The 26,416-nt window shown below is 37.7% G+C and overlaps 1 protein-coding gene and 1 long non-coding RNA gene across 2 annotated transcripts in view; both read left to right on the top strand.

The window, feature by feature from the left end:
• The window catches only part of LOC148869568 (trafficking protein particle complex II-specific subunit 120 homolog), a 61,620-nt gene extending 61,005 nt beyond the window's left edge, over positions 1 to 615 (top strand). The window contains exon 10 of the mRNA XM_088969197.1: positions 2 to 615. Coding sequence (XP_088825323.1) covers positions 2 to 222 — 221 coding nt within the window. The 3' untranslated portion in view covers positions 223 to 615. The remainder of the gene's footprint in view (position 1) is intronic.
• Positions 616 to 4,669: 4,054 nt separating this feature from the next.
• LOC148869567 (uncharacterized) lies at positions 4,670 to 19,772 on the top strand. The gene is made up of 3 exons (XR_016107119.1): positions 4,670 to 5,421; positions 13,973 to 14,119; positions 14,200 to 19,772. It is a non-coding gene; the product is annotated as an uncharacterized LOC148869567 (long non-coding RNA).
• The last annotated feature ends 6,644 nt before the right edge of the window (positions 19,773 to 26,416 follow it).

Here is a 26,416-nt window from a genome sequence, read left to right as displayed (position 1 = left end):
GGTGTGTTGAGTGAGATCCAGGTGGAGGTGTCTCCACTTCAAGAAATTAAGCATTCCTTTTCTCTGTATTTCCTGTTGCCCGGTGAGTACACACTTGCAGCTGCTGCTGTTATCAATGATGCCAATGATGTCCTTAGGGCTCGTGCAAGAACTGATTCACCTGATGAGCCCATCTTCTGTTGTGGGCCCCCTTTCCATATCCGTGTAATTGGGAGTGCATGATCAGTTTTGCAATCTCATCATTGTTCAAGCTGATATTGTACCAGAGAGTGGTTAAGCCAAAGAGGTAGCTACCACTGGACCTGGAAACCCAGGATCAAAGAAGTGATGCCATCATGCCATAAGTATGAACGTACCCTTCCAATGAATTTGGCTTTGCTATATATTCTTTGAGCATATACAATTTGAGGTTTTCCAGATTTGTGTATTATCGGTGGTAAGAAATTCTCTGCTACTGAATTTGAATGTTTTTCCTGTTTGGTAATTGCAAAATTTATCAAAAAGAAATATTGTAGCTGGTGTTAGTACTATGGTAGTTCACAACTTAACATGTTGTAATATTAATTATTTTACAATATTTTTATATTGTTATGTTATTAAACTTTGTTAACTTTATATTATATCCATAACTTGAGGTGATACAAGTGACTGAAACCCAGAATGCTTTCTTGTAAAGAAGTATGTCTGCAATTTTTCATGTTTTGTTTCGGTAGCTATATCTTCTTGTCCCCAATCCTTAAGTATACATCTATCAAACCTTAGACAGTTCTTTGCATTAACCATCTCTCTCTGCTTCTCAGCATGTGTTTGCAAACTGGTCATCTACTTTGTTTTCTTATGGCTTGCTTTGACTGGAATGTGTGTCCTCTTAGATAGCCTCCATTTATCTTAAATGATTGGGCAAATTTTCCATGGAGGTGATAGCTTCCTTTTAAGGTAGGGTATTGTGATAAAGTTCCCTCCAAACATTTTCAAAGATTCTTTCTTTTATTGAGTTTATTACCTGCCATGCTGCTATGGCCTCAGCAACATATATCCTCATCTTTTCTTTTTCCTTTTTTTTTTCTTTTTGGTAAAATAGTGAGCATCCATGTGTCTCCTTTGTGTTTGTTTCCCTCTCTACAAATTTTACCTTGCAGTCTTTCATTATCACCCTGCTGCTTCTCCATTGTTTCACACTGGGGCAGTAAGACATCAAAATTAGTTCTAATTTCTGAATAGGGGGGAGTATTCTGTCTGACTTCCATTTTCTGTTTGTATTTGTCCTCTACTTGTGGGATACATTTCTTTGGTGATTGTTTGATACTTTGATATTCTTCATGCATCCTTGTTGCCTCTTCTATAGTATTTGTTGTTTTTTAGGGTAGAAAAGAGTTGACATTAAACCAAACACAAACCAGAACACTACAAATCAATTATCTAAATTCAAACCAAAGAACAACAACTACAGAAACACCTTACAGAAACAGAACAGGCAGTAACGAGTGGGGGGTGTTTCCAACAATTATCCATAACCTTGTGAGGCTAGAGTATATGCTGCACAGTTTTCCTCCCTGTTGATAGAATGAAAGTGGCATCGGCAACTTCTTAGTATATGAACGAGTGTCCCTTACAATGAACTTAATCTCCTTTGAACAGATGGATAAACCATTTTTCAGAGCTGTCATCAATTACCTGCATCATTATGGAAGACAAGAGGACCTTCAAAAAGTTGCATAGTTACCATAGCTCCTGTCCGCACTGCAGTTGCACATCACTATAGTGTTGTGGTCATAGGCATTATCTTTTGAAAAACCATTTGATTTCTTGTTTTCCATATTGTCCATAGAAGAAAGATAGCTTTTTTCTCTTTATTCCTTTCGTGTTTCAACGGTGCATTTTCTCCCACCAGTCATTAATTGGCGTATCCTCTTTTCTTGGTCCTGTGCAATTTCAGTTAGCAACTTATCTATTAGACTATTGTTAAGTAGATGAATATATTCTCTGTTAATTTGTTCTTGGTCACATTTGACAAATTGGATTGACGTAATGACATTAATTCCTTTTGATCTTATATATGATCTTGTGAGCAGACTACTTTTAGATAAGCCATGAGAACATTTTTATTTTGGGTAAGCATTTTCATTTCCACTCGCTGAAAGATATTCATAATTCCGACGATTCATTCCTAGTACTCACATTGAGCCATGTGGCTCACTTCACTGTGAAATCACCACTATGAACTACCTCCCCACCACATCTTGTCTTTGTTGTGAGGACATGAATTGCCTTGATTTTATTTACTACATTCTTCGCTAGATTCATAGAATGTAATTATGTTCCATTCTCCGTATCATTCACCTTAGAAGTTTAAATCCATATTCTCAGTTGGGGGTATTTTTGTGTGTAATGGTTGCTTTAAGACTCAATTATCCAATCAAAACCGAGTCTTTTCTCATGTGTGCATGGTCCATCTCATTCATTTACTAATTAGATTAATTTTTGAGAATGTTTCTTCAAGTCCGTGTGGTTCCATTTTTTGAGTTTTGTAGAAAATAAGTTGGTATTTCAGTAGCTATATCTTGAAGCGATGAAATCTCAACAAAATGAAAACCATGGTTTTAGGGATATTTATTCTTGATGTTAAAAATATTAAAAATATATACATAATACACGTTCCATGCGTCTATGTAATATTGCTATGGCGGTCAAAACAACCAAATTTTAAATGGTTGGAATTGTATGGACCACTTTAATTTGGCTCATTCCTCTGTATGAGCGTTTCCTCATTTTGATCAATGACTTTAATCCCACGTCAATGGGACTCTGGATCTGCTAAACACAATATGTGTGCAATGTGCTATAAATAGGGGTGTAAGTTGGGTCAGGTTAGCTTGAATTGAGGTCAACCCTAATCCAAATGAATCTTTTTGGGTCGGGTTGACCTGACTTCTGACTTCTCTACTTTCGCAACGTTGTTATTTCCTTGAATAAATAAATGTTTATATAATATTTATACATACAAATATAAAGTTGTCTGGTTCAAGTTGGGTAGGGTTGGCAAAAGCCTCATACATAGTCCAACCCAACCTGGCTATTTTCGGCTGGGTTCGGGTTAATGTGGTCAAAATTGAAGCCCTAAGCACAAGTTCAGATCTACCAAATTTGTGTTTGTCACTTGCATTCACTTGCATTCAGTATATAACAACTATACCGTTACACACGAGATAGAGCTAGGAGTAAATGTTTATTGTATATCTGGTAACTGTATGGATCAGTGACATGTTTATTCATTGAATTTCTCAGTGTATTGTGAGTTCACTTTTGCTCCCACAATATCGTAGGGCACAGGCGCACAGCTAAAACCGAGAATTATGGTCTTAGATGTATCGTTGTTGCGGCCTGGCCCACCAAAACATCAGTCCAGGTCCATCTAATTCATTAATTCAAAATGGCCAATATCAATACATCAAAGGCTTTGATTTAATAGTTTTAGCGACGTTAGCAAAGTTTCCTTTGACGTTTGACGTGGAGTGATGTCATTCGTTGATGTGAGGAAACACACTACACGAGAGCAAAAGTTGACATCTGTACCTGTACTATTAAACTGCACCGTTGTGGCTTTGTTTTAGCATAAATTCAAGGGAAATTGTCAAAAACTCACTATGAGTTTTCACCATTTCTCTTAAACTCACCACAATTTTTCAAAATGTCTAAAATTCATCATGTTAGTAAGTTTTTATTTTTCAAAACTCATATTCTGTTAGTGCACTGTTAATGTTTCTTAACAGAGCTGTCCATGTCAACATAAATAACAATTTTTATGAACAAATCACCATTGAATGGCGAGTTTGCGGAAAATGGTCTTTTTCATTTTTCAATCTTCTTTTTTTTTTTTTCTTTACATTTTGTGTTTTGTTATAATTTTTACTATTTTTACATTTTTCTATTTTCTACCATCTATAAAATTTCCTGTATTTTTGTTATTTATTTGCAATTTCTGTGTTTTTCTATAATTTTTGGTGTTTTTTCTACAACTTTTATTTTCTGATTTTGTCTTTGAAATAATTTTTTATTTTGTGTGCAATTTCTATAATTTTTTATATTTTTTGTAATTTATGTGTTTTATATATTTTATATTTTCTATGAAGGTTAAAATGGTAATATATTAACAGCCGTTAGTCTCTTTAACGTCAAGTTAATGACATGGTGAGTTTTAGATATTTTGAAAAGTTGTGGTGAGTTTAAGAGAAATGCTGAAAACTCATTTTTTGACAATTTCCCTAAATTCAATATTTATAGATGCATACATCATGGAGATGAGCATTGTTAAGACTTAAGATGTGAAGTGTAGGGGTCTGAAATCGGAATCCAAATGGGCCATTCCGCTTCCAACTCTTTTATTAGATGGAATTGGAAGGCTATTCATGGTGGAATGGCATTTTCTCATTTGACGGAATGGCCATTCTCTTTGGACGGGAAATGAAATCCTATTTTAACTGATTTCAATTCCCATTCTGATTCCTGTATAAACTAAAGATAGACCATTCCAAAGAATTTCGATTCTGGATTCCGACTGCAAACCAAACGGACCTATATCCGCCCTTCCAGGGACTAGGCAGTCCGATGGGCTGCCCAGAAACAATTTCCAGTCCAGGCTTCTCTCTCTTCTAAACCACTGTCCACTACGAATATGAGCCCAAACCCAATTCCCCTCCCAAAGCCCACTTACACTGTCGCTTCGCTTCGTCATCCACCCCCAACTTTTTTCTGCAACCCCAGTCAGGCAGTCACCACCGCAGCGAGATCGGCTTTCCTCAAGGCAAGTCCGTGCCCACTCCGTTTCAACCGCTATTTGCAATCTTGCATTGGAAATATGTCCCCATGAAGCCTGATTCGAACTCGTTACCACCACCCTCGCCCTTCCCGCTGACGAAATGAAACCAACCATTTGTCGTTCCGACCGCACTCTTACTCTTGGCGATGAAATTCTCCGCTTCCCAGTTCCCAGGAAGCGCGTGGCCTTTGGGCTGCGTAATGTTTGCTTCTGTCCCTACGGCAGACTTGATCCTTTAACTTTCTCCAACTTCAGAGCCCTGTGATCAGGCTCTTCCGGTTCGTCTTATAAAGGCACATTGGTTTAGAAAATCTTTCCGAGGTGGTTTCTCGTGGCCGGTCGGTAAGGGCGGAAGGACAAGGGCGAGGTGCCCACCATTGGGTCTAGCGACGAAAATGGAGACTATGGATTAAATAAGTCCTTCCTTCTCGACCACTCGAGGTTTTCTGTTCTCTCCCTGTGCTTGTGCTTGTCTGAGAACGACAACAGTGATGAAATCAAGCTTGACCCCAACCATAGGAATGTTGAATTTCAGATTGCAAGGAGACCAGTGTCACCTTCGCAGCTCAATAGTGGAAATTTTTTCTTTGGAACTGTGCTTGAAAGTTAGTATTGTTTGAAGTGCTTTTGCAGCAAAAGTCAAATCTCAGTTTTACTTTTGAAAATCCGTCCTTCTTTTTTATATCTTAGAATGCTGTTTGCAAAGCTTGGTTACTAATTTCTTGTAGTTCAGTATGTCAAACTCATGTAGAACTCAGGTTCAACAAAGAGCTTTATGGATTTGATTACAATTGCTTCTAGTACACATACTTCGTTTGTCCAGTTGGAAGCTTGGACTTTTGATCATGAACATCTAGTGTTCATCATCTTGTGTGTGGCATGCCTCCAGGCAGTTTGTTTCAATTCCATCCTTTATAGCTAATCTAGTAAATCCTCGTTCTGAAGAGGTGACAAATCAGTAATTAAGCTACCATTTGTATCACTTGACTGGATTTGAAGATATACTTTTATCTAGTAAGTGCAGTGAGCAAATAAGAGAACCCAGTCTTGCAAATAATGATACGTTGTAGTTTTAACTTGTTCCCTTGCCTCTTTAAACTGAAGAAACAATTTCTTGACAATCAAATTTAGTTTCCAGCCAGGATTCTTTCCTAATAGAACTAGAGTTGCTTCTATTGTAAATAGGCCAATTTATGATAGGGCTGCTAATGGATCGGATATAGGTTGGTCCAAATTTGATTCATTTATATTTGAATTTGAAAGATCCATATTCAATCCAATTATAAATGGATTGGATTCGGACCACCCTTAATGGGATTGAATTCGAATTCGAATTTGGACAATTAGATATCATTTGCAGCCCTAATTTATAATATACACTCCTTCAAGGCGAAGGGGACAAGCTTAGTATATATCCCTATTTAAGTGTAAGTAATACTTTTTATTTGAAACTGTAAGTAATACTTTTTTTATACACATTTACATAGTTGCAGCATCAGGCTCCCTGACACCAATGATTTGTTTTCAGTGGTTGTTGAAATGGTGATACATGAAACTAGCAAAATTTCTTTGCTGATAGGTCCATCCATAGTTGTCAAGGCGACCTTTGAGGCTTGCCTCGCCTAATTGCCTAACAGTTTTCTACTTCCTACTATAAAAAAAAACTTTTTTATTCATTCTTTTTTGATATTATAATTATAAAATAGACATTATTAAAATAAAATAATCATTTTGTGTGTTTATATAGTAATTTCTTTTTATTATTTTCTTATTTATTAGGGTTTAATCAACACAAACATTGCTAAATGCTGTATTGAACCCTCAAAGACTTAAAAACCTGAACCAATAAGTAAGGAAGAACTAAAAATTTTATCTAATCGGCACATTTTCCCCTTTCATATATTCTTCTTCTTTTTCTTCTTCTTCTACTACTACTACTACTACTACTACTACTACTACTACCAATACTTTTTATTTTCTTCTTTTCCTATAACAAAAATAAGGGTTCAGCCCCTATATTTTTTGAATTTTATTTTCCTTCTTCCTTTTCTTCTCATGAATATGTTGATTTTCTATACTTTAATATTGTTGAAACTGAAGAGAGGAGAGGAGACTTGTGTGTTTCGGCAATGAGGGTTCTAAGAAGAGTTTTCAAACAACCTCTATCTCAGCCCTCTAACACTGTTTTATTAGATATATTTGAGTAATTACAAGGAGGCCCTTAGTTGGGCAAGAATTTATAAAGAACTTAAAAAATAACTTAATATTGACAGGATGAGCCCAAAATAACAAGAAGAATAAATAACCTATGGGCCATTCGGCCCATCTTCTCTACACTCTCCCTCAAGCTGAGCATAGATGTCAATCATGCCAAGCTTACTGGTATCATGCTGAAGTTTTGCCTTGGGAATGCCTTTGGTAAGAAAATCTGCCAACTGTCCTTCAGATGTGATGAAAGGAAGACACACTTCACCCGAAGAGACCCTTTCCCTAATGAAGTGTCGATCAACTTCAATATGCTTGGTTCTATCATGTTGCACTGGGTTGTGAGCAATGTTGATGGCAGCCTGATTATCACAGTACAACATCATTGGCTTGTCATATTCAACTCCAAATTCTTCCATCAAAGATTTTAGCCATAATAATTCAGAAACCCCATGTACCATTGCCCTGTATTCTGCTTCAGTAGAAGACTGAGCAACAATCGATTGTTTCTTGCTTCTCCAAGAAACAACATTACCAGCTACCAAACTGCAATGCCCAGAGGTAGATCTTCTGTCATCAATGTTCTCGGCCCAGTCAGCATCGGTGTAAGCTTCAAGTTTCATATGACCATGCTTGGCAAACAGAATACCCTTTCCTGGGGAGCCCTTCAAATAACTTAGGATTCTCTCTACAACTGCCAAATGAGTGTCTCGAGGAGCATGCATGAATTGGCTAATGCAACTGACTGCATATGCAATATCTGGCCAAGTCATGCATAGGTACAAAAGTTTTCCAAGAAGTCTTTGAAAGATTCCTTTGTCTTCTAACAATGTCCCTTCTGAGGCTGAGAGTTTATGACTCATATCAATAGGAGTAGCAGCTGGTCTAGCACCCATCCTTCAAGTTTCAGAGAGCAAGTCAAGAACATACTTTCTTTGGGAGATAAGAATCCCATCCTTGGATCGAACCACTTCTATGCCAAGAAAGTATCTCAATTCCCCCAAATCTTTAATCTCAAACTCTGTATGGAGAAAAGATTTTAGATCTTGAATTCCTGAGGCATCATTACCGGTCACTACAATATCATCTACATACACAATGAGGTATACTTCCAGAGGTCCACTCCTCTTCACAAAAAGAGTATGATCGGACTGTGTCTGCACATAACCAAAGTTAACAAGTGTTGTTCTAAATTTCTCAAACCATGCTCTAGAGGGCTGTTTGAGTCTATAAAGAGATTTCTTCAGCCTGCATACCTTCCCTCAGTTCCATACATCCCTGGTGGAAGAGACATGTAAACCTCTTCATATAATTCACCATTCAGAAATGCATTCTTCACGTCCAATTGATAAAGGGGCCAGTCAAAGTGAGTAGCTAAAGATAGAAGAACCCTCACAGATGTCATCTTGGCAACAGGTGCAAAAGTCTTTAAATAATCAATCCCATATGTCTGTGTATAGCCTTTTGCAACCAGCCTGGCCTTGTACCTTTCAATGGTGCCATCAACTCGGTTATTTGATAGTAAAGACCCACTTGCAACCGACTGGATCCTTCCCTTTAGGCAAATCCACCACTTCCCATGTGTCATTCTTGTGTAGGGCATCTATTTCAGATTTCATAGCATCCCTCTATTCTGGAATCTTAAGAGCTTCTGACACAGACCTGGGAATAGGATGAGAAGCAACAGAAGAGAAATAGGCAAAATATGAAGGTGAAAGCAAACTGTAAGAAAGGTGCTTGGAAATGTAGTGTGCAGTGCACTTCCGTTTTCCTTTTCTAACAGCAATGGGAATATCAAGGTCAGGGAATGATGAATCCAAAGGTGCTGAACCAGTACCTGCTGTTTCTTCTGTGATTGAAAGTGTAGGAGGCTCATGTGTTGTAGGAGAAACAACCTGCACATTTCTGGAACTTTGCCTTTGATACACCTTGGGATTGAGGACAGGACAAGGAGGTAGGGTACCGGGACAAGGAGAATGGAACGACTGATCCAACCTTGATTCATTTGAGGGAGAGGCAGACACATCAAGGGACTCAACAGGGATAGGAAGAGGAAGAGCAAACACCTGTGTCAAATTCTCCCCCTGTGGAAAATGTCCTTCTGGAGAGGAACCATAAAAAGGTGAAGACTCATCAAAGGTGACATCCATTGAGACATATCGATTGCCAGACTTTGGATCAAAACAACAATAACCCTTCTGTTTGGGGGAATAACGAAGGAAGATACACTTTTTGGCTTTGGGTTCAAACTTATGCCTTTGGACACTTGGAACATGTACATAACAGGTGCAGCCAACGACACGAATAGGAACAGGAAAAAGGTCTTTGTCCGGATGAAGAAGAGTGAAGGGAGACTTAAACCCCAAAACCCTGGATGACATGCGGTTTATAAGATAGGTAGCAGTAAGTACAACATCACCCCAAAACCTGGTAGGAACATGTGAGGCAAATAAGATACTTCTTGCAACCTCAACAATATGCCTGTTTTTTCTCTCAGCAACCCCATTCTATTCTAGGGTCCTAGCACATGAGCTTTGATGAATAACCCCCATGTCAGAAAGATAGCAGGATAGGTTTTTCTCAAGGTATTCTTTTGCATTGTCCGATCTGAAGATTTTAATCCTGGTATCAAATTGGGTTAGAACAAATTCATGGAATTGTTTTACAAGTCTTGGAACTTCATCACGGGATTTCATCAGGAATATCCAAGTGAATCGTGAAAAGTCATCAATAAACAAGATAAAATATTTGTAGCCACCCATGGAGGGTAAGTGGTAAGCCCCCCACACATCAAAATGCATAATATTAAAAGGAACAGAAGATCTTTTATTTCTCAAATGATACTTGCTTCTACAATGCTTTGACAATTCACAAGACTCACAATGAAGACTGGACAGAATAATTCCCTTAAACAGTTCAGGGAATAGATGATTCAAAGCCGAAAAAGGCAGATGACCAAAACGGCAATGACACAACATAATCCGACTAATAGACTCTGAAGAGACAGATCCAAGAGCAACATTCCCAAGATGATAAGTGCATTGTCCCGGAGTATCAAGCAGGTATATTCCGTTCGCCTCATGGCCACTCCCAATCACCTTCTGAGACTCCAGATCTTGAAAAACACAGTAGGAAAGAAAAAATGTTACACAACAGTTTGGTGACTTGGTTAAACTGCTCACAGACAACAAATTTGTATTTAGTTTAGGTACATGAAGGGTAGAAGGGAGGTACAAGGAATCCGTAGCCTTGATGGTTTCCTTACCAGAGATAAGGGTTAGTGAACCATCAGCTAAAGTGATTTTATCACGTCCAGGAAGTAAGTCATATGAAACAAACAAGGTAGACAGATTGGTCATATGGTTAGAAGCACCTGAGTCAATAATCCAAGGGATCTTGAGATTACCTGAAGAGGTAGCATGATTAGCAGAAGCCCTTATACCTGAATGAGCAAATGCTGAAGCAGTAGAATTCCCTGAAGGGTCAGTAGCAGAGGTCACATCACTCAGTTGACTGATCATCTTCCCAAACTTTTCATATTCAGCTCTCATGGCTGCCAACTGTGCAGAAGCAAACATCTCTTCACTATCTGGCCCGACAACTACATTTGCACTTCCTAATCTTTTACTATCATATTTTTTCTGAAACCTGATGGGAACAAGATTAGGATGTAACTTCCAGCACTTGTCTTTGGTGTGCTTCGGCCTCTTGCAGTACTCACATACAACTTCTTTCTTTCCTGTGCCACTAGAAGTTCCAACATTTCTTTTAGGTTTAATCCCCATATTGGCAAAGTGGTCATTAATATCAGCCCCTTGAACCTGAACAACCCTTCTACTCTCTTCACTACTCACCAATGCATAAGCTTGTGACAAAGATACACACTCCTTGGAAAGAATATTCTGTTTTGTGATATCATATTCCGGGTTTAATCCAGTTAAGAATTCAAAAACCCTGTTCCTTTCAACCAATTTTCTGTAGGTCTCTGCATCATTAGTGGTGTCCCAAGTTACAACTTTTATTAGGTCAATCTCTTGCCATAAGGATTTCAGGATTGAGAAATATACAGCAAGAAGTTTCTCTCATTGCCTTAAATTCTTTACATCACTTCTCAATTTATATGCCCGGGCCACATTGAGTTTTTGGGAATAGGTTTCTGCAACACTGTCCCAAATTTCTTTTGCTGAATTTATCCATAGGTAGTGTTGACTGATTTGTGGCTGCATTAAGTTCACAAGCCACCCAATGACAGTGTAATTTTCCTGCATCCACTTCTCGTAGGATGGACATCTTCTGGGGGAGCTTTCTTACTCTTGGAAATGAACCCAATGACAGTGTAATTTGTGACAATGCCAAATAATTAGTTCCATCTAGTTTAACTGTGGTCACAGTCAATAAGGAATCACTTGGAGTCCCCTGACCCAGTCCATATTCAGCACTACTTTTGTTTTCAAACTCTGAGGAGTACATCATGTAAACACTCCAAATATGATTTCAAATGACTTCTACAAGTATGCTGGATAAGAACAAGCAATAACTGAGTTCAACCGACCACAGGGAGACAACACACTGAGTTCAACCGACCACAAGGAGGCAACACACTGAGTTTAGGCTTCAAGAAGTAATCAGAAACTCCTAGGCACTGTGCACTCAGCCGAAGTACCTTTTCAAGGTTGTACACTCAGCCAAGAAGAGTAAGTACCAATCGGTATTGCTGAATAGGCCTTTTCACAAACACAGTGTGGGCAATAGAGACAACCCCACTGTCAAGGAAGAGAAAAGACCCCAAAAACTGGTCGTACATCCCTCTAAAACAGCTGAACAAGAGTAACAATACATAGCCTTGTTACAATGATGTTTCGGCAGGTTTTAACTGTCCAAGAAGAAAAGAAAAATAGCCCAGGAATTTCTGGGTTAAACCAGATTTAATGCAGTTGAAGGTAGTACAGAACAGTTAGGATTTTCGGACACTTCAACAGTCCAAACACAGCCAAAGGTAATGCAAAACAAAACTAGAAAACTAAGCACAACTTACAGTTCGAGCTTCAACAGTCCAAACACAGTCAAGCTTAAAAAACAGAACCGAGCTGTTCCCCTTCCCCTTTTTTCTTCTTCTCTGATTCTTCCTGGTCACCGAACCCCTTCTCCAAGAGATTCTAGTCTTGGGCTCGCCCAATGACCTCCAAGAATCAGGTAGTACGTGACTAAGCCTCCAGCCCTAGGACGTTCAAGTTCAGATATGCTCTGATACCATGTTGAAACTGAAGAGAGGAGAGGAGACTTGTGTGTTTCGGCAATGAGGGTTCTGAGAAGAGTTTTCGAACAACCTCTATCTCAGCCCTCTAACACTGTTTTATTAGATATATTTGAGTAATTACAAGGAGGCCCTTAGTTGGGCAAGAATTTACAAAGAACTTAAAAAATAACTTAATATTGACAGGATGAGCCCAAAATAACAAGAAGAATAAACAACCTATGGGCCATTCGGCCCATCTTCTCTACAAATATGAAATTTATACTTTTCTTATGAAAATCATGAATAATTATTAAAGAAATATGGTTATGGTACCTAGATAACTACTCTAGGATCTATGTTTTTAACATAAAAAATCCATTGCCTAGGTGACTAGGCGCCTTCCAGTCGCCTAGCCTCGCCTTGGCACCTTGAAAACTATGGGTCCATCTGATCAAGTCTTTACACTTTTCCCGATACTACATTTGAAGTGGAGGCCTAACCATCCAAGGTCCTAGTGTTTCTTTTGGTTCATACAGTTCATAATACAAATGGCACTAAGGACCAAAGACAAGCCCCCTCTGTCATTGTAGCCTTTGGCTTCTCATAAAGTAATCATACTTAGGAAATTCCTGAACACCACTCAATGCTTCCCAAAAAGCTTCAAAAAGTGTACGCATACAAGATATGTAGAACATTGAATCAATAAGTGGTCCACAGATTCACCTTCACAGCTACGGAGATAATGGTTATCCAATACAATTTCATCCATTGTTTATCATACCATACTTAGGGCCCATTTGGTCATGGGAATGGGGGGTCTGGAATTGGAACCGGAATGGTCCGTTCCGATTCCAACTGTTTGGTTGGGCGGAATTGGAATCCCATTCCCATTCCTGGTGGAATGACATTTCCCTTTTTGAGGGAATGGCCATTCCCTCCCCTCCCTTGGGAATGAAATCCCATTCCAGCTGATTCAAATTCCCATTCCAATTCCTGTCCGAACCAAACAGACTATGGGAATAGATCATTCTGACTAATATTTATAGGCAATTACTTTTGTAGTGAAATTCCATAGAGACCTCCCTATAGATTCTTGTTTTTCTTCACCTTCCTAGACAAAGGTCATCACCTCATTTGAATTTACCACTCACCAAGAAATTTCTACCCCCCACCCACCCAATACCACCACCAAAAAGAAGGAAAGGAAATAAAAGAAGAAGAAAAGAATCCCTGCAGGACGGTACTGTACACCTCCTTAAAGTTCACCTTTCACCAAGTGACCTCTGTTCTCATGTCCTCCTTTTCTGCTTTTCCCTCCATTCTTCAAATCTTTTGAATAAATTTCTTTATCGTTCTAAGTTCTCATTAGCTTTTTGAATAAATTTCTTGATTTGTATTAGTGCCAATTTCTCAATGTGATGAAGCAATGAGCAGTTGTTTGGCCTTCCTAGGTGATGCAGCAACTATTCAGTGCCTAGGCACTGAATAATTGACCACAAAATAAAGATGTAATCAGTGTTAACTTGGTTAGGCAATGACTAGTTAACAAAAAAAGTATGTTTTAAATTTAAAATATTAATGCTATCACTTAAAAAAGTTAATATCGACTGTAAATGTGCAATTGTAGAATGAAACTTCTATAGGTAGTTTTTCTTGTTCTTCGTTTTTCAATGCTTTGGTCCTTTTTAACCCGGTTACCTCCTTTCCTGTTAAAGAAGTATGGAGCACTCCGGTACCCCCAAAAGTAAGGGCTTTTTGTTGGGAAGTGGTTCTCCAAAAAATCAATACCTTGGAAGTACTTCAAAGAAAGAGACCAAATTGGTGCTTGTCCTTTCATGTCTGTAGCCTTTGCTTGAGGAATGGTGAGATGAAATCACCTATTATTTTCTTGTCCTTTTAGTGCTCTAATTTGTGATTGGTTCTCCTCTCTCTTTGATTGTAGGTGGACTCCCCCCACAAGTGTAGCAGAATTATTTGACCCTAGCTTTTTCCGACAACCAAAGAAGAAAGGAAGGGTGATGTGGAGAACAACGAGGGCAGCTATCTTGTGGGCAGTGTGGGAAGAGAGAAATAATAGGATTTTCCAAGGGAAAGAAAAATCAACTCCTGAAGTTATCGAATGGATCACCATCAAAGCAGTACATTGGCTGAAAACTCTTGACTTGTTCAAGGATGTCTCCATAGATAATTTGACTAGAGGCTGGAGTATTTTAGCAAGGTCTTCTACTTCATCACCTACCATACAAGCAGCTTGGTCCCCTCCTTTGCAGTGTAATGTCAAACTAAACTTTGATGGAAGCTCTCTTGGGAATCCTGGACCTTCTGGAATATGGGGTGTATTTAGAAATGCAGAAGGAAAAATCCTAGCTATGTATTCTGGTCCAATAGGTTTGGGGGACTCGCTTAGATCTGAAGTGTTGGCTCTCCTCCAAGGGTTCAGATTGGCCAAGCATTTGGGCTTTCAACAGTTAGAAGTGGAGGGAGATTCAAAATTAGTAGTAGGTTGGCTGCAATCAAATAGTTTGGGAACCTGGTCCCTTAGACAACCTGTAAGGGAATTATTGAGCCTCACAAGGGAGCTGGGTCCACAAGTTTATTGGTCTAGGAGGTCAGCAAATGTTTTAGCTGACAACCTAGGAAGCAAGGGGTGAATCGGGAGGTTTTATTTTGGGCAGTGTTGTAAGTTGTTTTTTTGTTCAGGGGTCACCTTTCACTTTAGAAGGCGACAGTTGTTCTTCTGGTTTTAACCAATGAAAGCTACCATTTCCTATAAAAAAATAGTAGAATGATATGCAACATTTAGTTTACAGTCTTTCTGCTTTGCAAATGTAAAAAGAAAAGCAGGATGATAGGGAGTTACAACCTTTGTTTTTCAAAGAAAAGAATGTAATTTTGACCGTTCAATGTTCTCCTCGTTTGTGGCAACTCCATACCAGCAGACCACTGCTTGAAAAAAAAAAAAAAAACAAAACAAAAACTAAAAGAAACTCCTCTACTGCCTTTTTTTGTTATGCATAATTTTCATTTTATACACCATCAATTAACCATATCTATGTTGGGCAGATAGAGCAAAGGTATGGCTGGAGAAACTGCAAAGATATGGCTGGAGAAACTGGTGGAAGTGGAATTCACATTAAAAAAAATGGACTACATAACACTCTTGTACAAGCATCTAGTTCACATAGACTATGTGCCATCACATACTTCAAGCAGCACAATACATATAGCAACAAATATATATATATATATATATATATATATATATATATACTCTAAAATCTGAGATTACTGCACTTCTCCGTGGTCTGAAAATAATCCATTCACTGAAACTGGGATGGTCAAATATGATGGTTGAAGGGGATTGCAAGGTGGTCCTTTGCTGGAGGGTCCTTGGTTACTCCAAGTCTCCAACAGGTGATCAGAGAATCTATTTGATTAGCATCCAATCTGAACTGCTCGTTCCAGATGGACACATTGTTTGGCTAAACATGGGCTGCCTGGATTTAAACCCTGGCAAGTACACAAGTGCAATAAAGGCCTACATGGTGGATCAATCATTGGCCCATAATTAGGCCCAAGTGGAGATCTAATCTGTGCTCAGTTTCAAGTCCAATCTTAAGGCCCATGTATGATAGAATGTCTAGATGGAAGCTTGTTTTTGGGCATTCTTCTCAGTTTCTGCTTCTTCTGCAGAATTTAAAGACACAGTAATCAGAAAGTCTTTTCCTTATTCTCTTTTCTTTTTATTTCTTTTTGGTTTGTTTCATTGTTTGTTTTATTTTCATATGTTGCGCCCTCTACACAACAAGATTCTGTTGGGTTGCATGGAAGTTCAAAAAAGGGGGAAGTTGATGTTTTAGTATCTTCTTTTGGAAGGCAATACTTTTATATTTTCCAGTCCTTGCTTGACCAACAAGACAAATTTATTGGAAAAATTAAAAAGAAGTGGACTATCAATAGGCATCCTTTTTTATCAGGTAGAATTAAAATCATATTTTAGAAAATAAATCGTGGTTGAGAAAATATCACGTTTGAGGAGTGGCTTCTTCAGACAACCAAATATAGAAAATCATACAATTTTATTACACTTCCTGTGCAACCAAATGAGCCTCGTTGCACTGTTGTGGCTTCATCATTTCTTAATAGTTTTCCTATAATGTCCAGATATGGATACCAAGACACATAGATATAGGAAATAGGGATGTCCTTACATTCTTAAGATCCTCAAGGTGAATATGTGTATGGATTTCACATTTAATATTGCTAATCATGCTTCTATTTCTAGGCTTTTGAAGCTAAGTGTTACTCAACTTATTTCTTGCCAAGTTTAATTAAACCTCTAAATATGTTAGATTTTTTGTGGTATGATTTGTTTAGCATACCGTTTTACATATTTTGAAAGTATTAATGCTGCAAAATATATTCTAGGAAGTGTCCTTGCAATATTCAGTGTTTTATCAGCACATATTGTGTCTTACACTGGTATATCAAACATGTAGTTAGTCCAAGTGCTGATACCCTTTGCTATCATTTTACCTTATTCATTTTACTCAAATTAATTTTATTTCATGAATCTGTTCATGGCTGACCCCATATGGTTGGGACAAGGCTTAGTTAAGTTGAATATGTTCAGAATCTGGAAAAAGTTCACATGTTCAGTCCATTATTTATTTATTGATATTATTGATTTTGAGAAACCTGGACAAGAATCCAAGTATCCAACAATTAGTGGGTCCTTTACCATTCCATTTTTGATAATTACAGCTCCCTTTATTCCATTTCTTATCACATTTCCTTCAACAAAAAGGGAGATTACCCAATGTTGGTCCCAGATATCCAGGGTATTGGGAGGGGTGGAGTAGATATGGACCTAACCTTTGGCCTTTTTTGTACTGAACACCCTCAGACTTGAACCTGCGTGTCTCATGTTTGTTAGCTCAAGATTTTACCATTTCACCAAGCAATGGCCCTTGGGGAGGGTGAAATCAGGAATTTATCCCAGGTCAATGGGAACTACAACCACTGACTTTACCAGCTGAGCTAGATGATACCTTTGTTTCACCTTAGCAAACCTAATAATTTGTCCTATGACCACACTCAAAATACACACATAATCAATACCCTGATTCCTTGGCATAAATCCCCTAAAACCCTGGTAATGATTCAGGCTATGCAATTCTTATTCCCTCTTATGGTTCCACGTCCTTAAATATAAAATTCAACTTTCAAGACCAGGCAGTTTGAACTTTATGCCCTGAAACCTCAGCTTAAACCTTTTCAAATTTCACCGTATGTGTTGCTTTGATGAGAATTGATATATCTTACTTCTAGGGTGTTTGTCCTAAGCTATTTTAGAGATTCTACCTGAATCCACTCTTCTACTTTTTCTGCACTTTGAGCATAACCTATCATGATCTTTAAGAGAGATCTGTATCTGTCCGCTATTGTCTCATAGCTGGTTGCTACAATTATGTGGGATGTATCACTTGTTTTTATTTGGTTCTGTGGCCTTTTAGGAACTTTGTGGCCAACTTCTCAGGTCTAAATTAGTTGCTAGGTTACTAGAACCTGTAACTCACATTTTAATATTGAGAAGATAGATAGGTAATGGCTTCATCAACATTTTCATCAGGAGTTTTTGTTGGTTGAGCACTGGTAACTCACATTTTAATATTGGGAAGATAGATGGCCTCAATGCTCTTGTTAGAGGTCTAGTGTGCTGCATTAGCAGCTAGTTCCTAAGTTGGCTCCATGACTCCACAAAGTTGCTTCCTTTTCCAGGCACAGGGATCTGTGTCATGGTATTAACTGCAGATATATTTCTTTTCCAAATCAATTGACTCCAATGATTCTTTTCACTTGACTCAAGTCTGTCTTTCTTGCATATTTTATTAACAAATATTAACACCTCATAAGTTTTCTTGACATTGTCTTGAGACAATTTCTATCAGTACCCCCAAAACTGAAAGGTCCTCTTTTAGGGCCTTAAGTAGAAAACTTGAGAGTGAAAAAGAAAATAATCATATGATCAATTTATTTTAGCCTTTCTTGCAGTATATCTAAACCACGTGCTTCCAGTTCGCCTAATGCAGAAGTTGTGTTTGTTACCTTCATTTTCATTGCAAATTTCATATTTTACTCTCAAATTCTGAGACCTCATACTCTCCACTTGGTGAAAACAGATTACAGTGAAAAGTTCAAAGTAAATTAATAACAAGTTTTATACACAGTTTCTCTTAGCACCTGTAAATTAATAATTTTTCTTGGGTATATTGTATCCATGTATCTGTAGTTCAACTTGTGATAATGAAGCTGACCCCATGTAGTTGGGAGTCTGGACAAGGTTTTGTTGAGTTCAGTTGGGGTTGAATTTGAGTATCAAAAAATATTGTAGCAAATTAAATCTAACTTACCTAACCAGAACTTGTGTTTTTAGGTCATGAAATCATGATGTCTCCTTGATGGGATATCATAACTCTTAGCCGTCCCGTGTTGAGCCAACTCACCAAATTCGCATTTTATTTTCATTTTAATAGGTACCAAATTGCCGTCATACGATTAGTAGGTATTCTTCTTTCTTCCCTTTTTGTTTTTCTTCTTGTTTCCTTCCCCACCATTATTATAAGTGTAACAAGATCACGCCAGTGCCGCTATATAAATTTAGCTACAGTCTAGTACTAATAAACAAGACTATCTACAAACATAGACGCGTATGGCACGCGGACAGGTCTTAGCATGATCCGATGAGGCAAGCTGTTTGTTTTATTTGATTTGTTTGTCCAGTTCAGAAAGAGCCAGCAAATGATGCCAAAAAAGAAAAGGAAACCCTGCTTGATTGGATGGTTTTGATCACTTAACCGTGTTGATAGACTTAGAAGACGCACTGAATACAGACCATGCGTCCCAGTATTGTACTTAACTAGTCTGTCCATTACCCATCCCCACCAGACAATCTTTTTGAATAGTGAAAAGGTGATAGCAATAATGATGTTGATGATAGTAGTGTTCTCTATCTTCACACGTAATTACATCCTCAGAGTTTTGGTTCAATTTGCTTTCAGGACGAGATGACATCACAGCCATGGCTTCCATGCCCACCTACAAACCATCTTAATGAATTCATCAATTCATCAAATTCATCTGAGTTACTAGGAAACGAAAGAGTTCAGGGTGCCTTGTAATATGAAACAAGCTTCTAAAGACAGTTCTTATCACCAACTCTGAGCAGTTCATCATATTTATCTCAGTAGATGTATACTAATTTCTTGACGCGACTCCTCTGTTTTCACAGGCTTTTCTGTAAGAATTTTCAGAGTGTTAACTTACTCTGAAACCCATCAGTCGGTTCTTTTTGAGGAGGAACGCCAAGGAGAAAGAGCATTCATTTTGTTGGTCACAATGCTTGTACTTGTGAATATTTGTCTATGTAGTAGTACATATTGTATGTTTGTTTCTGGTCTTATTTTATTCTTACACGGTAGAAAACATTGTGCTTCAAAACTGTTGCCTTCTGAAGTTTACTTTCTCCTTTTTCTTTTGAGTTCTTTGGAAAAAAAGCACATTTACACCTGCAACGCAAACACATCGAATATTTACGACTGCAAAATTGGCTTTTCAGATAGCGTACCTAAAAAAGCTTCCACAGTTACCATTCTGATGATTTTATGATTTCTTCTTTCAAAAAACAAATTGAGATACAAGGTTTTGTTCATACCAGAAATCCTTTTCGGATTGTAAAATAGAATGATTTTCCCCCAGATGAAGTATTTCAGTTAGGAAACGCCAAAGTAAAATAGAAAGGGGCAGAAAGAGCAAAGTTTATACCATAACAAATGCAAAAATAGTTGATGAAATATTTCAGTCTGAAAATGAAAGAGCAGAGACTAAAGGAGGGCTATTGCATAAAGGAATTTGTACTGGTTCTATCTGTTGATGATGAGCCTCAAACATAAATTCAGGAAAGCAAGCACTGTCTCGTCAAGGAAATAGTTGAATCTTTCACTGCAACAAAGTCTGGACTCTGGAACCACTTAAAAATCCTTATTTTAAATTTTGATGATGACAGAGAAGCCAGAAATCTCTTAATTCCCAAGTTGGTACACTGTACAACCCATAAAGCTTGAAGGGCGAGGATGTGAATGTCTGGAAACAGTTTTTGTTTGCCACGTAATAATCTTGCATGCTGCCATGAATTCTCCATTCCAGTTTGTGCCCATGCGTCGACCCATGACATGGTTCATCAGAAACATTTATCAGAAGGAGCGACCTAATCATGTCCTGGTTCAATTATATGACTGGCTATGTTGCAGCAAACTGTTGGTTGGTTCAGTAGGGTTTTTATCTATTGTCAAGGCATTGAATCAAACCAGGGTCTGGTTCCTGAATTCTCTGGTCCAGTAGTGCAGTCTGGTAATTTGTCTGCAACCAAGGCTACCCATCATCCAAACAAAATTGGCCCACGTTTTATCAAGGCTGTAGAGCTCTTATCTTGTCGACAGAAAAATATATCATGCCAGTTCTCTTGACCATATTTCAAGCAAGAGCAATTAGTGGCTGGAAATGATCATCTTTTAAAAATTTGATTGATTTTTTTTTCTCTTAGAATTGACAAGAGTGTCAATCAGTGAAAATTGACAAAGTTGAAAGTTGAAACTGGGGCCAAGGAGCTGATTTTTTTTTTTTTATTGGGGGGGGGCTACAGAAAGACTTGTAAATGACAGATACAGTCTGGACTTTGGAAAGAGGAAGAATCAAGCAAGACGGCATTTTGAATATTTAATCGAGGAAGTGGCTAATTGCAAGAAGCAACAAGAGATTGTGCGCTTAAAGACAGGACCCAAGTTGTCATTGTTAGAGGAGAAGGTCCCACCGTTGCTTTGCTTAAAGCCCTTGGCAACTATGTGGGCTTTATGATGCTTGACCGACTCTTTGGTAATTGGTAAACACTCACTCTTGCAACCAAACTAAGACTGTTTGTTGTTACGAGCCAAAATATCTTGTATCATTCAATTTTTTCCTCTAAAGTTTTGAAAGGAACAAGTTGGTTCACAAACAAAATTATAAGCCAAGGACTTTGGATGTTGATACTTGGAAGTATTATAAACTTAAGGATTGCGTGTTCCTTACATACTCCTTGTGGTGATGGAATGTTTGGAGTCAAGGTTCAAAATATCATAACATATTGGTGTATATTATATAATATGTATTAAATTTTGAACCTTTTGATACACCATCTAGAGGGATTTAAGAGGGTTTTAGGTTTAATAGTTAGACCCCCACCCATCTTACCAAACCCTGAATATCATCTAAAAAATGGTATATCTATGATGCAGAAAAGATATGGTATGGGAAGAGTTTTGACCAATCAAAACCCATTCATGAATTTTGATAAATAACAATTGACTGGCTATCACGTTTATGATTCCAGCCGACTGGTCAGAAGTTTTTCAGATATCATATTCTTTCCATATCATAGCCGAACCCTCTAAAAAAATAATAATAATTAAATAGAGTATCATACAATTTAAATGTGCACGCATATCATACTTTGAATCTTCTCTAGAGCTGAGCAGGAGACCTTAGCATTTGAAGATGGAGCTTTAATTGGAAGCTCACTGATCCAATAGGCTAGGCAAGGGGCCCCATGCACCATCAAGCTGCAAAAAAGTTCTTCCACTGGAAGTTGATGTAGGTCTAGAAGGTGAAGATGGATTTGGAGCTTGTTTGGAACCACTGCATTTCACAAGCATTTCGTTTCACAAGGAATCCGGAATGCCATGGTCATGGACCCCCATTTGGTGGAGAGATATATGCTTACTTGGCATTTTTAGTGCTTTGATTCTATTATTAAAATATTTCATTATAATAAAAGGTATCAGATAAGATTGGCTCTCCACAAAGCACTCCCCACTCCAACCGTATAGCACATTGTAACTGCACACAGGAACATCGCCGGTACTTGTATGTTGTCACTCATGGGGAGATTTAACTAGTGGTGGAGTTAGGAATTTTCTTTTTGGGGGCCAAGTTAAACAAGACAATGGGATAGAGAGTAAAAGAAGTAAGGTTTGGAGAAAAAATGGCTTGAGAAGTTTTGGGTCTATTATTTTTTACAGAAAAAAAAATAAACATTTTTTTTATCCTTTACATTTTAGTTCAAGTTTTAGGCGGGGGGAAGACTGACTTTATTATGTTTTATGGTTTTAACATAAAAGCTTTCAAATTTTAATGTGCCACATCACATAAGGTGATTCAAGAAACATAATTTTTTATGATTCAAGATCACCCCCTCTCACTAAACCCTAAGTATAATTGTTTGAGCAATGGTTTTTTTTCCCCAAAAAAGAGTCTGCCAAATATGATTTAATGGCATTTTTTTTTTCTGATCTGGCAAATTGATGTGACGGAATGCTCGTAAAACGCATCAATTAATGCCAAACAGAAACCAGAAGGACCACAGACAGTAGAACATGGGGCACAAATGGGGTTAAGCCAATTGACAATGAAGGGACATGCGATTTTATAGGATTTAAGTCCTGAAAAAAGAAATAGATTCTGTCATGAATCATATCCTAAGAGATAAATGTCTTCCCTAGAAGGTGGATACAAGCAATAATATCCAGCCATCTAAGTCAAGATAATGCACCAATAGCAAAAGAGGGATCCATAAATTTAAAATTTATTGGAATAAATAAATCATGGTTGAAAATACAGTTAGCAGACAAACCCATAAGCTTTGGTATTTGAATTATTCAAAGCTGTGCCTTGAAAACAGTAGTAGATATAACCATTGTTCCTTCTGTGGTATAGAAACGAAAATCACAGCACCCCTTTTTTCTTCTTCTCCTTCTTTGTGAGCTATTCTGTGGGCCTGCTGTGTAACTCCTAGTTGCTCAAAAAAGACTCAGTTCTTGTTATCAGCATTTGAACCAGGTTTTTTCCATGCTTTAGCTCTTCTCTAATAAGCAGGTTCTCAACATCTGAGTAGAGTAAACTTTCTCAAATCATCAATTGATGACTATGATGCTGTAAAGGCATATGCAAGTGAATTTTGTGATCAAAGTTGTGGAAAAAGTGGGCATATAATCAATTGAAAGAAGCAATAAGGGCAAGTGCCCAAGAATTCGAGTTATTATTTCTTGTGTCCTTCGAACAGGTTGTGAAAAATAATTGAAATAGGAGATACCCATTTACTCCAAACTAAAATGCCTCACATGTTAAGGTATGATTGTTTAATTGATGGGAAACCCGTCTCATGGATTGGTACTGTGCTCCATCTGAAGGGTAGAGTGACCAAACCATGGTTTTTAAAGCCGAATCGGTCAGGGGTCTGGTTATCGGTTCAAACGGTCTGACTGTTTGACCCAAACGGTTGGTTTATTCTGACAAAAAAATTAAAAAATTTAAAAAATGGTCAAAACAGTTTGAGTGGTTCAAACGATTAACCGGCTGGTTCAACGGTTTGCTGACCCAAATCAATGATTTTGGGGAAAAACAAATCCGGTCAAGTGACCGGTTCCCGGTTTTTCTGGTCTGGCCGTCCGGTCCAGTCCGGTTTTGAAAACCATGGACCAAACCTCCTATTAGAGTAATAGGTCCACATTCATCAATTGACATCATCTTTCTTGCCTCCTTATTGCCTAACGTATGATCTAACATAGGCTTATATATACTTATTCTTTTTTTTGGTATTCGGTGCCATGCACCACCCTTGACCCCTTTTTTCTCCAAAGTATTGGTTGCAGGACAAACCAGCTAACATACCAACAGCTAACCCTCAGTTGGTTATATATACTTATTCAGTCCTTGAATCAGATTCTTTACTCCATTTGAGGTTTGACCCTTAAGAAACTAAGACAAGGGGTTTTTTTCATAGACACATGGAAAGCCTTCCACTCAGAAAAAAGGGTGTGAATAAATTTTAAGTCAAAATATATAAAATTTTATATATTAAGAACAAGGATTAAAATATCCATATACACCGATGTATTGATATGACTAGACTGATGTACATTGTTTTATAACTTTTTATAATTATATAGTTATTAGATGATACTGTATATTTTAAAATTTTAAAGTTTTCAATAACATTTTGTATTGGTGTAATATCCCGTTTTGTATCAATATTTTAATCATTGACATAGTGGGATGGGCTGAATTGTAACTCTAAAGATTATGTTGTTTGCTAATTCAAGTTAGAAAGTTAGCTCGTATGTTTTATGTGCAAATTAAACCCAATAAATTGAAGACACTATGCATGTGTTTTGTTCCATGGGCATTTTGTGATAAGTGTTTATTAAAACGTCGCCATGTCATCGCTAAATTAGCATATTCCCCGTCATATTTACCTATATGCATTAATATTCATAAAAATGAGTTTTCATTTATATGCGCATCAACTATTGGGGGAAGTTTCATTTTAACGCTTCTCCAAAAGGTTTTCACTATTCCACTAATATGGTGCCTAATTGTCCATAAACAATTTATTAAGTACTTTTCTCGGTTTTGAAGACAAATCAAATAAAAAACATTTATTTAATAAACGAAATCTATACCAAACACACCATATTGGTGGAGGGTCCATTCTAAGTGGGTTGTTTAATTAAAAATTAAACTATATTTATTTCCTAAATCAAATAAGAATACTCAGCCTGAATACATTGTTTTTTTGCATATTCCCACAGGGAGGGGTCATTAACTAGTGTGGAATATAAAGAATTTAATCATTGCTTGGTGCCATGATAAAATAAGGCTGACAAACATGAAAACATGGGTTTAAATTTTAGAGTTTCCACTTCATACAAAAAAAGTAAAAAAAAAAAAAAAAAAAAAAAAAAAAAAAAAAAAAAACAGATGTCGGGTCTATATCCGGCCCACTCCCCATGACCCCATATAGTGAGGACCAGCATTGGATAATGGTCTTTTCTAGAAGATCCGACAGGGTGAGTGTACAAACGTGAACACCCCACATGCACTCTGATCAGGACCACTGTCATTGGAAATATTAGGTTGTCCAATGATCAGGACCACAAATCAATAGAAGAAGAGGAGCTGCTGACAGTACCTTCATATATGGAGCGAGCAGCTAAGGAGTCCTCTTGGTAAGCATCAAATAAAGCTATGAGAACAGTAATTAAGATCATCAAGTTGATAAACTAAAGGAGTTGGAGGTAGTTGCAGGGACCAAAGATTATGATGAAGACTGCAGTTGGATGCATTAATAGTGAGAGCTGCAACCCTAACCATGGTCCATGGGAATGTCCTGGAGTTCATGGCTTCATAACAGCCCATGAAGCTCCAGATTAGCTAGGTCTAACAAAAGTGATGGATGACTCTTAGTACTCAGGATCACCCACAAACACCAAACTTTGATCCATTTGTTGGTTGACCAATTGCTTCAAGATTATCACCACACACTCTCTCTCTCTCTCTGTTTTGCACCAATTCTTGGTTTTTCTGGTTCATCCTTCCAAACCGGTCCAACTTTCAAAACATTGCCTAGCCAGCACGTATACCTTTGAAGGTTTTAATTTACGACGTTCATGATTCAATCAAATTCAATTAATTAACTCTGTCAGAACGTTTTTAGTCTAGTCCCCAGCCAATTCGAAAATGTTCAAAATCAACAGATTGTTCTTCAGCCAATTGTGTTATTTGTTGACTAATGAGATCATTTAAGTATGAATAATTTATTGCTTTAGGTGAAAGAAAAGAATAAAACCTTCAGCCAATTAATTACAAGGATGATTCCTTTATATCGTTTCTCTATTTTTCTTTATTTATACATACAACTAACAACATTCTGTTGCATGTAGAGCAGTGTGGTAATGATCAGGAGGCCCTCTGGACTGGGGACCTATTGCCAAGAGACTACCTAGGTTAGCATGATTATATGACTTCATTACCGTATTGATTTTACATTTATCTTTTGAGCTTTAATAGGGACTCTTTTACCAGTCAAAACAATATAAATGCACAGTTGAAATTGTGTGAAATCCTGCTTTTAATCTGTAAATGGGCTTATTCATTGATGGGTCCCTATCCCTCTTTCATGGGTTACAGTTGATAAGGGCGCCTCATAGCTCTGATCAAGCTGATGAAGGGTATCCTTATATATTGCTTCACTGCTCTCTAATTACTTGGTTTCTGCAACATCTGTA

The sequence above is a fragment of the Nelumbo lutea genome, chromosome 2, assembly GCF_056320005.1.
Source record: "Nelumbo lutea isolate HS-2025 chromosome 2, American lotus-T2T, whole genome shotgun sequence".
Classification (NCBI taxonomy): Eukaryota; Viridiplantae; Streptophyta; class Magnoliopsida; order Proteales; family Nelumbonaceae; genus Nelumbo; species Nelumbo lutea.
This window is presented reverse-complemented; position numbering and strand designations above follow the sequence as displayed.